Source organism: Bombus fervidus, chromosome 5 (assembly GCF_041682495.2).
Source record: "Bombus fervidus isolate BK054 chromosome 5, iyBomFerv1, whole genome shotgun sequence".
Taxonomy (NCBI): domain Eukaryota; kingdom Metazoa; phylum Arthropoda; class Insecta; order Hymenoptera; family Apidae; genus Bombus; species Bombus fervidus.
Window position 1 is genome coordinate 8,964,263 of NC_091521.1, and position 17,000 is coordinate 8,981,262.

Here is a 17,000-nt window from a genome sequence, read left to right on the forward strand (position 1 = left end):
TAAAATATTTTAATATCCGTGGAATCGTTTAAAACGATAAAAAAAGATATTAGGGGTTTCAGTAAAATACTATAAAAGCAATAATTAAATATTAAATACGAATATTCTGTAAAATTTCACATATTTTTATCCTTTAAATTATCATTCATACCTTACATTCCAAATTACTTTTTATCCAAAATAGCAATTTCATTGAAAAGTAACTATGTACATGCAATTATCGAGTTTCGTTAAATGTGGTTTACTAGGCGTAACGAAGTATGTGAATGCAACACGAGTGGACAAACTGGAAAGCAATTTAGGGAACGAATAACGTAAAAAGCAGTAGTTACGTGAAATCTCGAAGTGCGTACGTGAATTTGTTTACCATGGCGATCGAAAGAATTTGGATCAAAGAAGAATCTCGACCAGAAGCTAAAATAAATCCAAACTAGAGAAACATCGTGTTCACTGAATCCTCTTTCCATGTATGCACATAGATATAGTGAAGCAGATGGCAGGGCGGAGGAAACGCCGGTGAAACGACGCGACTGAGGTTAGGGTCAAAAAGGCGAAAAAATAGCCTTATTCAGTGTAAACCCACGTATCCCTTTGGACAAGTAAAGCACGGGGAAGGAAGTCAACGACGTGGGTTTTCGTGAATAAACTCAAGAATTGTATCGCAGCCAGAAATATCGCCACAAAGGAAACAAATCCCGGTAGCAAATTTGAATGCTTGAAACCCGTGCGCGTTCTACGTATTCCTGTTTACCGTATCAATTTGTAATTCAAATTTTACCACCTCGTTTAATTTTCGATATTACATTAAAGTTAGTATCATGTCTTCCGAAAATTATGGTTTGCTTCGAATAATAATTTTACTGATTTTTCTTATATCATTCTTTCTTACCGCAGTCTTTTCTATGTTTTACGAACAATTTCCTAAATGTTTTATCTATTTGTATAACACAGACGTATAATATAGGGAATAGAAGATATTTTTGCCCTGGGTATTTTTTATACAAATGGATATTAGTAATAATAAGAAATGACTCACGGGAAACCAGTGGTAATTGACTCAGACCCTTCACAGTACCCAACAGAACACCATCTTTCTTCATAATACCATAATACTTAAACATATGATTCTACGGCTCCGTTTATACCTAACTTACATCAGTGAACCAACTCGATAGGCGATTTCAAACGTATCCCTGGCCGTGTAAATTTTCATTAAACGTATTTCCTTTCCCTTTTCGAAGGTCGACGTAAAGGTATCAACACGCTCCCTAAGCGAAATTTCTCAAGCCGCGTGAGCGGCTGGTTCGACTAACAGGAAACTTATTACGTTGAAACAATTTGGAGAAACAATATTGTATTGTAGCGGGTCAAAAGGGAGCGAACCGAATAAGCCAACGCGGCTGTTTGAAATGGAACGTAGAAACGCGAAGTTGGACGACCTGATATCGGAAAACGGAAGTAACAGCAGATAGAAAGGGATCGGTGGATGCCAAGACGCGAACAAGTATAGCTTCCAGACCTCCCATGGGATGGTTAGAGAGACGCTATCGGCCACTTCATTGCTCATCATGGCGTACCAGTTCCAGCCTGAACAAAGCTTTCGAGCAATGCTTTTCTTACGGCTCCCTAATCTGGCTTAGAGAAGACCGGACGACGCAATGCTATTCTCTTGCTTCCTTCCATCGCATCGCTTCAATTTACGTTGGCAGGGACCATATCATCCTAGTGCACCCGTGATATCTCAAGTAATGTGTGCGATTCTAGGCTACGATTGGTACCATTACGCTCGATTCTAATGATAGTGTAGACACGGAGTAAGTTGAGTTGCAGTCACAAGAAACTGCAGACCTGTGTTCCCTCAAGGAACTGGACTGGTATTTATAGTAGAATTTTACAAGTTACAAGGTAGAAGTTACCAGTGCTAAAATATAACCTTGAACGATAGGAAAAGATCTCTTCATTTGTTGTATTAAAAGTAGAAAAGGAAAACTTGAAACTTGACAATTTAGTGATATTGTTGCTGGTAAAATATTTGGCAATCGAACAAGTGGTACTTTACAAATTGTACTTTAAGGCATTTTTTCATTTGGTAGAAAATTATGTGACGGAAAAAGAGAACTATCGTTAACTACTATTATGTTAATTATAAATGTTAAGTACTATTATGATAATTTACTGTGTACGAGAGTGATTCTGAGAGATGCTTGATATTGCGATTCAGATACTACTGTTGAACAATTTGGAAAACACAATTCGAAAGGAAGCTAAAGGTGTTAGATATATTATAAATTAATAAAAGCATTAAAGATGTTTGTAGTGGTTGGTCAGATTTAAAGACCAAGGCATAATGTACGTGATTGACAACTCAAAATGAAATTACAAAACTAGTAATTAACCAACTGTAGATGAAGAATTTTTGATATGGAAATGATAAGTTGAGAGATTGTATAAAGGCCTGATTTATTGTAGATTTTTCTACTAACGCGTAAACTTCTACTGCAGAAAGAAAACGACTTTTATCTTTACGAATATTAGAAGAACACATTTATTTTTTATTTATTTTGTTTACTAAAGAAAAATTATGACATTTCATTCGAAATAAATATTGTTAACTTTTACATGATTAAATTGTTCTTCCAAATTTTAGTTTTATTCAGATATTCTACAATATCAAATATATGTATAATTTTATGAAATATGTACATTTTGCTACAGAATTTTGACATGTTTTGCAATCACAAGTATATCGATAGCAAGTTGTTGAATATTCTACAATATTTCTTAATAAAAAATATTTTCAAATGTAATAAATCCAGAAAGCAACAAATTTGGTAAAAATACTTTAGAGACTGTACTAATTGTATAGCGGTTATTTTGCAATAATTGTTAAAATTAAACAAGACACGTACTTGTGAATTTGAATTATAATTTAGAATAAAAAACTGTTGCAAGAAATATGTAGTAAATAATGTGTCTCCTATAACAATTGTGTCGTGTACAATCTTAATTTTACAGCTCAAATTTTACATTATTCCTCACACAAAGTCAAATTTCTTTCATATTTAATATATTTTGGAGCTTCAATTTGATTATTTAAAGTTGTTCAAACTAATAATTTAGCATCTTTCATCTTGTAAAAAGAAACAGTAGTTACTATATTATGATGTCCATCACTAGTTATTATTAATGTTAATAATATTTAAATTTGTCATTGGTATAGTTGGTTAATGGTACTTATTAACTATAAGAGATGAAAAAGATTATGTTTAGAACTTGATGTCAAATATTAGCAGACAAGATGCGGTATAGATGTTGGTGTAATTAAAATACTATCACGGTTGAAAGAAAGCTAACTAAGCGTGAGACGATTTTACCCCTTTGAAGCGAGTGAAAAAAATTTGACGAAATCTACGACTGCGTCAATTATCAGAGCGAGCAAAAGGTATCACAAAGGAAACAGCCAGAGCTGCGTCTCATCATTCGCAATCGCGTTTATACCGGAAAAATTGCAGGGAATCCATTTTACTTGAACCGAAGCACTTTGATGCGGTGGAAATTGCTTGAAATCCGTTTTGCTTGAACCGAGGCGCGCCTACAACCATGATATAATATCGAGAGAAAAATTCTGCTGTACCGATTAAACTCTTGGTACGTCAAAGGGACATTTTTCTATACGTTCATGTCAATCTGGCAAAAGAATGGGAAAAAAGTGAACGTTTTCCTACAGATTTACAGATCAAATCATACAACAAAACACGCATCATGGCAATTCAAATTATATCGAATTTCATGAAAGCCATATAATTTGCACAAATTTATAATATTAACTGAAATTAAGTATTCCTAATTATGGAATTAATTGGAAGGTACGATAATATAGACGTAAAACGATATCGAATATTATTTGCAAGATAATGGAAGTGATATTAATAACATGATTATGTTATACGAGTGCATACTGTGGAACTAGGATATTTTTTATCGAAATCAAAATATAAAAAAGCTATTTATTGTAAACGTATCTATTAAATGTATTAATTATAATAATAATATAATGACTAAACATATTATTTATAAGCATAAAAATAAGTTTATTAACACGAACCGATAACATTTACAAACATATAAAATTAATTAACAAGGGATGTTTCACTTAATATTGACGCAGTAAATATCTTTTCCAAATAGCAACGGATAAAGTTACATTCTTTCACAACAATTTTTTCAAGCTTTTGCCATTGCTTTCGGCATACAATTGAATGCTTCCCTTCAAAGAATGTCGCTTGTGTCCAAAGATATCATACTTACTTCTAAACAATATCTTACAGTTCTATATAGTCTCATGGATAAACGTATTTCGAGACAACTTTTCACTCCACAATCTATATATTCATAATAAAAAAATAATTACTACTATTTTTACTGATAATAGGACAATTTCAATGAATACAAACTATAATAAAAGATATTAAATCTTCCATAGGTAAACTGGCTCGTTGATTGAAACAAAATTTCACTCTTGTATTTCTTTGCTGCGAATTTTCATTTCAATTGAAAAAAAAAAGATCTCAAACGTTAAAATTAACGAACATATGCAGTAGAACCACAAATAAGTAAGTGGTTATAGAGGGACAGAACGACTGGTTCAAAATTTTTCCCGAAAATTTATGGAGCTACATCTCTGAAAAGTTACGCGTGGTATGAACGACCCAGTTTGCTTATTACTCAAACGCTAAAAAAACATTTTCGGAGGGTTAAAAAAGCGGTTTAAAAAGGAGCTTAAAAACGGTGAAAAAGAGGGTTAAACAAATGAAAAAAAAAATCACGGTTCGCTTGAATATTTCCGTTCCTTCGATAATTTCAATAACTCCCGCTATCTACCAAAATTCTGTGTCTCTATGTGCTTGTATATATTCCAACTTTTAATTTCGTACAACATTTGAAACAACCGGTGCGTTTAAAAGACTGGAGGGTAGGAGCGGACAATCCGCGAGCGATTGCAAACAACGGTGAACAGAAGGGTGCAAACGCGAGGGGTGAAAATATTTTTCTAATCGATCCCTGTTCCATTTCCCCTCGCTTAGGCAAGGGCAATTTTAGCAAACGTCGACGGTCATCGTGTCTTCCTCCGCCATCGACGTCATTCACAATTTGCAAAATGACTTTAATTAACTCGATTTAATCTGGCGGCAACAGAGGACGGCGCGGTGGAGCGAGGCGAAGCAGGTACAGAGAACAACGCGAAAGGGGAACAATAAAAAGCCAGAACGACTGTTCCGCTTCTCCGCGCCGAAATACGCGCGCCAGCGAACCGACGTGTCGGATCGTAATGATTACCCGCCGCACGCCTACCAGGTACAACACGACGACGGCTGGTGACGACATGTTAAACCATCATTCGAATTCGGTGGCCGACCCTTTGTTGTGCGCGTGCGAGTTCAATTACACGCGCCACGCACAGGTATTATCGTTCAACTGACAACGGAATCACTGCCCGTACTGCCACCATTTTCCAAACAAAAGAAACCACGAACATTAGCAGGTATTTGCTTGCAGTTTATGACGAAGATACAGCGACTTTCTTGTTGTTGCGGGATTTCGGTTTTCTAAGGGAATTTTAGTTTTTATTATGCAGCGTTATTAGCAGATCTACTATGTTAATTAGGATGATTAAGGATAACGATAATAATAACGATCCAGAGTTTCGCTGAACAATGAACTCATTCGGAGTCCTAAGGTCCGCGTTTTGAAGCTCAAGTCGTAAAAACTATGCCCGAAGTGTAGTGGACGATCATAACGATTAAAGGGTCTTTACGTTTACGACCTAACATGAGTGAAGGGTTTGAATGAATGAGTACTTGGTCTACATAAATTCTCTGGAGTGTCAGAGCTATGGAAGATGAGTGTTAGACCAAAGATGGAAGTTACCGTAAGAAACTTACATTTATCAAAAATGTAACTCTTAGCTATCGTAATTGGACAAATGACTCGATACAACAAGGCAAGGTGTTACGAGAGATACGGTTTGTGGAAAGCTACGGTAAAGTTATAAATGATCGTGTTTACGAAATGTCTACATAATAATAGGACTTTACGAGTGACAAGGTTTAAGAAGTATGATAAATGAAGTTCGCTGTTATTTCTCTCTTTCTCTCTCTCTCTCTCTCTCTCTCTCTCTCTCTCTCACTCTATTTCTCTTTCATATAAATTATATTATTTTTCGCTTCAGCATAAATAAAGTCAGTCGTTCATTTTGAAAGAAAAAGAAAATTCGAAGGAAATTTCTGCACGAAGTTCTTTTTTCTTAATAATTACCGATGACCATTTTAGTTATTGAAGTTTGTTTTGAGAAAACCCAGAGAAATATACTTTTCTAAAATATTGTACTTTTTACGTGGTTTAACTTTATCGTCTAATTTATCTTCAGCTATTAGTCAATCAAGCAAACGAAATATTTCACAACTAATTTGACCCCATCTATGAAAATTTCGATTGCAATTAATCTTGCTTAAAATTAGTAAAGTAAACAACCTCCATAAATCTAACTCGTTTTAAAATACATCTTAAGAATTTTTTTAACGTTTTGTAAACATTTTCTATTAGACGAGATTTATAATTGCAGTATATCGTAAACATTCATTATTAACAGTTATTTGTATTATTAGCCAAATATCTGTAGAAAGAACTCTTGCGATCCTTGAAGTTCAAATCTATAAACTTCAAAGAATTGCTAATATGACACAAAGGTTGCTTTTGTATAAAGATGATTCTGAATATCAAAAATTAATATGCTGAAACACAAACTCCTAATATTTAACACTAGAACTACTAGTAACCAAGTACAGTGTAACCAATTGACGATTCTACCAATGACCAATGAAAATTTTATGGATTTTCAACGTGTATTTTTGGGAATTTGGATGATTTTCTGCAGAGAACATGAAAAAAATTTTTTTCCCACATTACATATTCTTTTATACGACTTCCATTTTAATTAGTTTGATATAAGTTCAATCAATAGCTCTAGCATTTAATAATTTATTAAATTGCATTGCAAATCCCAATATAAACATAGATATATTGGAATATATCTTAAAATGAGAAATATCTTATGTTCGAATGACATACTTACACTTCTAAACTAAAACTTCGCACGAGACAAATTTATTTTGTAGGAAAACTCTAGTTTTTAAAGAAGCAGTGGCCCGTACTTCTATTCTCGGAAAATTTCGTCACCATATTGTGCAGGGAAATAGTCGTGCAAATCCATCGCTGGTACGCGACTTGCTTAAAATTTACGCAAAGTTTCTTGTCAGTTCTGCGAGAGGTAGGAAATTGAAGTTAGAGAGTGTCAAAGTCGTCACAAAGACCAAAACGCGTTTTCCACTATATGAGACTCGTTGATGCTACGCCATTGGTACGTCACTTGGAATAACTTGGTAAGTTACATTAATTAATATCAGGCCAAAGGAACTTTATTGAAACAGACTTCATTAACTGTACTTTCGATACTCGGCTTTCGTCTTAATGAAAAAAGCTCTATAATAAATAAACGTTACCCAAGAAAAGGCACCTTTTTAATTAGTTTGAAGCAATACGTAGAAGCTTCGATTCAATAGCAAACCGAATGAAGAAACTTCTACGGACCTGTTACCAGGTAATTCATCGGTTGTGAAACTGAATTGTAAAAGTAGAGGACAAGTAAAAAAGAAAGAAGCATGCTTTTCGCAACAGCCTTCGAGACAACCTTACTAACCGAAGTGAAGAGGATTGTCCATTGATTAAACGACTCTTCTGTAATAAAGAAATGTCTCCACCTTTTAACTCATTTCTGCGGCTAAAAATTATCTACAAAAGCCACGGGAAATTGTAGCTTTCTTTGATTAATCCTTGAAATATCCATCGTTTAAAGCTGCATTAAAACTTCCAACATCTAGCATATGCTCATCGAGTGAAGCAAGAGAAAAGCGAACAGACGAAGAAGAAAAAATGAAACGGAGACAAGAAACACGAAAGCAGAGAAAAGCAAGAGAAAACATGAACGGAGAAAAATAGTTTACTTTTTTCATGCACGAGAGCATCTTCCGTTTTTTCCAGGTTTCCATCCCTTTCATCAACCAGGCCGGGGAATAGAAAGAGGACGCGGTGGCCAGCAATAGGGAGGAACCGAGGTATCCGTCTGTTTCACTTGAAAAAGGCACTTTCCCGTAGCAGCACAATAACCAGGACCAGTTATGTACGTGCCTGAAATAAAACGGGACCTTCGTTCTTAAAGTGTTCCATCGCGCGCGCGTTGGAACGCGGGCCGAGAGAAAGAGAGACGCCATGTTTGGATAACAAAATCGATGGACCATAACGCACAGATCCCTTCGCAGATTGGATATTTTGCTGTATTTCTCCTCCGGCTTCACTCGGCAGCCGAGACTGTGCCTTCACGATGTTTATTTCATACCTGCCAATATCAGTGTTCGTCAAACGCGTTTGAAAACGGTACAGATAGAAGGATCTTCTCCTTTGTATCGGTTCGCCGTCATAAGACAACGTGTATGAAATTGAATATTTGTAGCAATCCTTCACTTCCCAAAAGGAATCGTCCAAATTGCTCGCTCGATAGTTGGAGACTGCATCGCCAATACGATCAATGACTCTTTTTCTTCTTTCGTACGGTGAATAATTTTGGGTAATAATGTAGGATACAATTGCGGAAATATCTATTTGGAAAATATAATTGTTTAAAGATATAATATTTTACGTATAAATAGATATAACTCTTTAATGAAGTATTGATAATTCACAGTACTTTGAATATTTTAGGCATAGAAAATGAAAATTAGTGTCTGAAATTTTGATTTATAATTAAAAACATCGATGTAGAAAAATATAAATCTTCTCATTCCAATAAAATAGAGAAAGAGTAAAAAACATTTAGAAAACAAACTTCTATAATGTATATAGTTTAAAATTATGTACGTATATTGGAAAACTCTATGTTTATGTTATCAAAAATCGAATAGTAAATTTCTAATTTTAATATATATTGTAACATCTTATTCCTTACAGTATTCCCTTTTAATATCAAATATTGTAATATAATGTATTTTTTTCAATAACTCTTAATCTGTGCCAAGTGTGTTTTATAAATAATGTAAACCGTTATTTAATCTGAAATTGTTACACTTATTATTTTTATTATATTACATCACTGCATAAACGTAAAATATTCAAATTGAAATATTGCCTACTATTATATGTGCAGTAATCATTTTATTCGCCTTTCATTAACAACAGTTTTGCGGTAATGCGCTGTCAATGATATATAATCCTGGAAAACAATGTTATTACAGCGATTACGAAGAATTACGGTATGAACTGCTCGTTCCGACGAAATTCCAAATAAAATTGAATTAACGATCGACGACAAGCGTGTTCGAGAAATTCGTTTTGTATGTTCGAAAAGATTTTTGATTTACGAAAATGATTTCGGGTCGATCTTTCAAAATATTCTTACTCAGATCAAATTATTTATATGGATTAATTCACTAATATATTACCGCTTGAATGTCCGAAATCATTTATTTGATGAATAGAGAATCCATACTCTTTATTGGGAAAAGTATGAGTGAATTTTTGAGCGTTTAAATTGGACTTTAAATTAGTATAATCATTGCGAAGCAGTTAGATTACATTAATTATTAGTTTATATTAACTCAAACTTCTAATTCAAATAAAATTTAAATCTTGAATATCTTATTTCAAATTTTTGTTTTGCTGGAAAAAGTTTCAAACATTTACCTCAGCAAACGAATGTATAATATCATAAAGACGTTAATAAGTAATCTAGAATTTTTCACATCTTCTTAGACTCTAGAATTGTAAAGATATTCAGCTTGAAAATAAACAACTCAGTTTGCTGGCAAGAATTAAAATATTTTGAAAATTCGATCCTTAACCCAACCCTTAACAAGTTAATCGAACAGAAACAATCTTTCTTTCATAAACCGTGAATATTAAAAATTGATTCCAAACTTTGAAGCTATATCTTACACAGTCTGTTTTTCAAACCAATTCGTCGATTTTTTTTTCACGAATGAGTGAATGCTTCACTATTCATCCGTAAGAATCAAATGAGACGAAATATATCGACGGCGTGCTTCAATGCGATAACGTAAGCATCGACAAGAATGCAGCTTCTGACAAATTGGCCGGTGTAGTGGGATTGTGATTAATAATTCGTATCCCTTGAGGAATTAAAACGAAGCTGTGCTTGGCGTTCATGCATACAAGCATTATCATCCTTTATTGTCCGCCAAGCAGCAAGGAGAGGTAGAGGAATCGGTCGAGTCAGAACCTTAGACAACCGCGGCTCATTCTATTAAGCTGCTCGTTTCTCGGATTAAATTGAATCGTGCCCACAAACGAATTAATTTCCAGCAACACGGACCAAAGGATGGGTAATGGAATGTAAAGGATAAAAGATCTTTCTCGCGAAAGCATTTCGGCGCGGATCATTCCTTGTACCTGATACATAGAATTTCAAATAAGAACCATCGTCCAATTCCGAATTCCGCGTGATACATTTCTCACTGTCAACCCACTCGTGTTTTCCTATAATCGTTTGTCCATTCTATCGCGTAATTTTTTGACCATTCAAAAATACTCAAAAATTGTACCGTGAAAATATATTGATAAAGTTAAACAAATATGTACAGAAGTGGTATTAATAAAGGAGAATAACTTATAAAAATTTGGATAATATTAAATATATCGCTGAAAACTTGAACAGATTAATAAAACAGAAACAAAGGGTCATAGTAGGTTAAATTACTTATAATAATATCTAGTAAATTTTATAAGAATCTTGTTTCATTTCCTGTACTCTTCTTGGCCATGTCATGCATAATTTTTTGCAATTCTAATTTTGATGCAGTACTTGTTATTTAGTTTAGATTATATCACTTAATGATTGTCTAAATTATTAATATATTATTATTAATATATATTGCTATCTTATAATTTACAAATTACAGTTAATGTATACGTTTAAACTACCAATTTACGGAAACTCGCAAACAAAATTGTAAATATAGAAGCAAAATAAAACTTTTCAATCGATATAATAATACTATAGATATTCCCAGATATTTTGAGCATAGTGTATGTATATGTAACGTATAGAAGTATTGAGTATGAACAATATAAATTATCGCAATACTTTCGCACGAGGTTCAGAACCTAACTGTCAATATACAGTTCACTGTTATAAATAGAACGACGAGGAGCCACATTGCGACAGGTAGGGGTTAAAATTGCTCTTTCTTCCATTCCATTCTCCCTTTTTTGGTACATACACGTGCGAGAAAAAAAAAGAACGCACGACACCCTATAGAATCATTTATCTGGTTTCGAAGACAGGAGGGAGCCATTCACATACGCACATTTCGAACGAAAGGGAAACAAAACATTTTTTACTTTTACGTAATTTACTTTCACGCATGGAGCGTGAAGCAACCCTAAGGGGATCGATATTTCACGCTGAAACCCGACTCGACGAAAAGAACGCCGGCAATAGTCCCAGTTGGATGACGAAGTAAACTGCGCCGACGAGAGAATTATGTTTTCTGAGGTTGCTTTGTACCGAGAAAATAAAACGAAGCCAATGAAAACCGATAGAAAATGATCATAGACAGCTCATTTGTAACGATTGTACGCTCCAAACAGGATTGTGAATAGCCTTGTGAACTTCTACGAGTGGCTGTAAGCTTCGTTTCACACGCGATGCTAACGCTACAATTAACACAGACTAATGTGGCCAATTTATATAATTCATTATAGAAATTTAACGAAGTTACAACAGTATAAGTTTTTGTAAAATATGTGACTAAAAGCTTATATTTCTTCTTCTATCATATGTTACCATTGAACCCATTGTTCAATCGTAGAAAATTTGTGTATTATTAAATTTATATCTAAATTGCAAATTAAGATAATGAGTATATGAGTCGAATAAGAATCCAATTGATATATTAATTTTTCTGCCGGTGTGAAAAACTAAAAAATAATTTTGAAAACTTAATGGTCGATTTGATATTTCGAATTCCTTCTTTATGAAATTACAAATTTCTAATTTCATCCATCTTGTCCAATTCATCCAGCTATTCATTAAATAAAACATCTTAAAACAATGCACAAGTAAAAAAGGAAACTACCATCAACCACCCAAACTACAGTTTATACCACCCTAAAACCCTTTTCCCAACATCATCGGTTGCTCACTTGAGATCATCCTCTGGAAGATCTCTGTCTGGAAAAAGTCAGCGTCTTGGTTTCTGTATGGGAGCAGTTGGAGATAAAGTCGTAAGGTAAAAAGGCACGCCTAAACGCGAGCCCGGGCGAATTACAATGGAGGCGCAAAAGCAACTCGACGGAGGGATTATTCTCGCACGATGTATTCTTGGGATCGCGATGCCGCAGCATCAGTTCGCTCAGAGGAGTGGTTTAAAGGTCGACACAGAGTTTCAGAAGTACCACATAGAAGAAGAAATATAGGTTGAGGAAGAAGACTCCGTTTGGAAGTCGATTCCAGAGTGTGCTGGAAAGTCCGTGTAACTACGTACGAGCTGTGTGTGACCTGTATTACCGTATACTCGCGAAAGAAACCCTTCTGCGGGCAGGTCTGTTCCGGAAGATTCCTCGAGTCACCGCATTTCGCTCGCTCAGGAACTCCACGGTCGAAGAACGTTGGTTGGGGAACGTTCGTACGGACAATTTTCCTTTAAATACAGCTGGCAAGAATAGCAGTCCTTTGGTAACGACCTGCCGCCTCCTCATCCCCATTCAGTCAGTCCACCCCTAAAAGACTTTTTCGGAAGACTACGACCACGTCTAACCTTAAAGAGACAAGGGGCGGACGACTTTCCATCTTACTACAAGATTTTTAGATCGTGCATCGATATTTCAACATCTCTCTCTCTCTCTCTCTCTCTCTCTCTCTCTTTCTTTATAGATATTTACCTATTTATTCGTTCATACATTTATTTCTTTACTCTATGTTCATGAGCAGAGTGCAAATTTTTATGCAATTCTTTGTCCTTATTCAAAAGATGGAGTGAAAAAGTGAAATAATAAAGAGATGGATATTATTAAAGAAAAAAAATAGAATCTCGATCGAGATTTGTTTTGCATGCTGAACATTATAACAAGTACTTTACTTTGGATATTTTATGTATTATGTGTATTCTGTATGTTTTTAGATCTTCAAACTTTCTTATAAATGTATGAACATTTATAAATACTTGGATGCATTGGTGAAATTCAACAAAATATAGAAAATGAATGAATGTAGAAATTTGTAAAAAGTGATATTCTACATAACTAACTTGTTTCTGAGTAACTCATATTCATGCAACTATCTATCCACATATCCCATTTTCATTTTCTCTCTAACTTCATTTTACTACTTAGGTTTTTGCTTTTTCACCCTTTAAACTGAGGTGGCTGGTGACGTTTCAGTTCGACCCTTCTAGTTCTCTGCCTTCACCGTCCCTCCTCCTGCCGAGAAAGTCGCCACCCGACGCAAACCTTTGTCCTAAATGATAAACTTTCCCCACAGGGCACCACCGCGAAAACTTTCCTTATAAAACGTCCACCGATAGGGAAAACATTTCAAAACTTCACTTCCTACCTGCTACCGAACGCTCAATACGCTTGCCTCTCACTTCCCTCCGTAGATATTTTTATTTTTACTCTTCCCTCGATCGCGACCGATCGCTCTCTATCAAGTTTCAAAACTGTCGCTGTGGGACTGACCGCGAAAATGAAAAATAAATTCATAGATAAACAATGCGATTATCTATGGAAAAGATCCAAAGATTAATGTACTATGGTAGCAACGGAGTCATATTTGTATTTGTCAACAAAAGCGACAATATCTAGAACTGAAAGAACTGCTGTAATAAAAAGGTAGTAGTAATACTGCACTTTCTGGTAAACTAATAAATAATAGCCCAAAATCAATCAACGCGCTATAAATCTATAGTTAATTAATATTAGTAGTAATAAACTTTTGAACTTTTGAATATGAAACTTATACCTTTCTTTCTCTTCTTGAATACAATTAAATGTCGGAACTGTCTTCTTATTACCGCAAACCGTTCAATTACAGAGAGCGCCTTGCCAAGGTAGATTAGGTACTGACTAGTCAGCCCGAACGAAATGAGATATCACGATCTTTTTATTTGATTTCTACGATGATTAATACATCCATCTTCAGCTCAGAACACATTTATTTAGAATAAATTTATATTTTTATAATTTATAATTTGCATTTATGTAATATCATATTTTACATCTTTTATGAATAAAACTAAAAAAATGGAACCCAATTAAGGTTTGTTTCATCCATTAAATATCATAATAAATACTTCAGATATATTATACATTTTTGGGTATTATGTGCATTGTATCTATTTTTGCACCTTTGAAGTTTCCATAAATATATTTTGTTAATTCTTGACGAAAACAACCGATCACTAATGAATAGACTGTCGATTTTTATATATTTATGGGGAATCTAAAGATCCAAGAATAGACATAATATACAAAAATGCATAATGTTTATTAGATGGAACAAATTTTTGTTTATATGTATCCATAACGATGTGAATTTGTATATGTATCTAAAGTGTAATACCGAAAGTTACGCTCGAAACTAGTCACAGTGTTTAAGGATAATAAAAACCAAAAATTAAAAACATTCGGCAAATGTTAGTGAAATTTTCCTAATTTATCGGATGGTTAATGCAAGTGAAACTCGCAGAAGGGATCTGTTATGCAAACGCGATTATGTCGTCTCCATTAAACGATAACAAACTGCATGATATAAGAAAAAAATCTCGATGGGAGAATAAAGAACAATTTCAGCGAGTTCTCTACAGCGGGTACTCCTTGAATGGTGACGGTTGAAACTCGCTGCGAACTTATGTAATCCGAACTGATGATATTTTACGTTTCTCGCAAATTAAAGGACAACAGTCCGAAAGAAAAATCTGGCTCTAATCTCGTCGACGAGATGGAACGAAAATAGATCTTTGCTGACTTATCTCGAAACCCAAGCACACGTTTTCTTAATTGAGACTACAAAGAGGGAATATAAATGTTCTGTTATTAAGTTAATTTCCGTGCGTAAAAGAAATACTAATTTTATTGTGCTGTTCGCTGTAAAAGCATTTCGTTTTTCCCATTTCAAAAGTAGAATATAGAGTGTCAGATACAAGTGAGATCCTACAATTAAATACATGAATACTTTAATAATTTTTTATATAAAATGAAAAATTATATCAATTAATTCATATAAGACAGGATATAGCTCCATTTTATATGGTGACTTAAATAATAAGTTCATATAATATTAAATAATTTTGCTCGTTTATAAATAACAAATAAACGATATCGTTGAAAATATATATTAAGAAATAAAACACTGAAATAGTACGAGCATATGGGGTTATAAATAATCGTTCCTTACCTGAATGTAAATCCTCTATATAGGACTTGCTAATTATTCTCTTATATCTGGATTAATTAATTAAATACCATCCCGTTAATTATACTAGACAAGGAGATTAAAAGATTTAAATCAGCTAAACGAAGTCATCGTAGAGGATCATTTTGCCCAAGCAATCTTTTCTCACTGTAACCATTTCCTGTGCTATATACTATGCAATATCTTAACAACAATCGTTTAAACTATTAATTATTGGACCTTAGCTCTTTGAATAAAGCATAGCTTGCTATTATTCGAATAAACAAAATAAATAGAAATTCAGAATATTTAACTCGTGTTTTTTGTGTTATTTAGCTATTACAGAAATTTTAATAATGAAGCTTTTATATTGATATCATGATTATTACAAACAGGCTTAAAAAGGATTGAAAAATCATAATGTGGTAGATATAAAAATATAAATTTGCACAGCAAGCGTAAATATTTAAAACACTACCATACAAATTATGTTCGGAAACGTAATAAATATTTTGCTCGTATATGTAATTTTAAAGATGAAAATTTTGTTAAAATAAATGAAAATTTGTCCGTATTAATTCTACAGAATAAAATGAATGACATATGTAATTCGGAATTACACTCCTTTATTCTATCTAATACCATTTTTCCGTGTACGATCTGGTACCGGTACCATGGAATAAATTTCTTTCCTATTAATTAATACTAATCATATCTATATTAATATGATATTCTTTGAATTGAAAAACTAAATACAAGATAATATTACGTATAGCCACAATAATCTGGTCAACATTAATGAGAATACTTTAACGTGTCCAAGACAAGCGCGAGACCTAGTCATGTTACGCGACTTTCTTTTATCCTAAATTACTTTTCTCGAGGCGATCGAATACACAGAGAATGGGTAGAACATTCTTAATTGAAATCTGGGACTAAAATCCGGCAGCAAGATATACGTAAGGGGGCGGGAAAGCACGCGATATAACGCTCCTCTAATTTTCAGGCAGCGCTCGACGGTCTTCAGTAGGGCGCGAAATAAAAAGAGCCTGTGGAAGTAGACCGAATTAGCAGCGGCGCTCCGAGTAGGCGTAAATTGCTCGACGCACATCCGCGCACGTCACGGCCGGTAAAAGTGCGGCCAGAGGCAAGAGGAGAAGCTCGAGGATACACACACTTACGTGTGTGTACACACGGCCCAGGTTAGAATACTCTTTAAACTTCTGTCCGTATTCGCGGAGAGAGAGCAAATCAATATGGGTGCGGATAGCATGCGCATTGCAACGCTGGACTTCGCAAACTGGCGCGCATGGAATTTATATTCCTGTGTTTTTGAGGGAAAACACGTAACCGGTGGGACGCGTCGCGGAAAACGTTTATCGTCGCTCCTTGTATTTAGAGAAGCCTTCGAACCGCGCCGTGCCGGTTGCCCATCGGAACAATTTACTCCACCGACCCGTAAGGATTTTCTCCTGGAACA

General features: G+C 34.4%; 1 protein-coding gene across 9 annotated transcripts in view; it reads right to left on the reverse strand.

Annotated features, from left to right (window-relative positions):
• Positions 1-17,000, reverse strand: part of Atg16 (Autophagy-related 16) — a 238,607-nt gene that overhangs the window by 122,829 nt on the left and 98,778 nt on the right. The window contains exon 9 of one of the 9 annotated variants that reach the window (XM_072003921.1): positions 8,218-8,244. The exons of 7 other annotated variants lie outside the window; for them this stretch is intronic. In XM_072003921.1, coding sequence (XP_071860022.1) covers positions 8,233-8,244 — 12 coding nt within the window. In that variant the 3' untranslated portion in view covers positions 8,218-8,232. Of the gene's footprint in view, positions 1-8,217; positions 8,245-16,873; positions 16,993-17,000 lie in introns of those variants that run through there. One more of the 9 variants, XM_072003917.1, reaches the window with a different exon arrangement.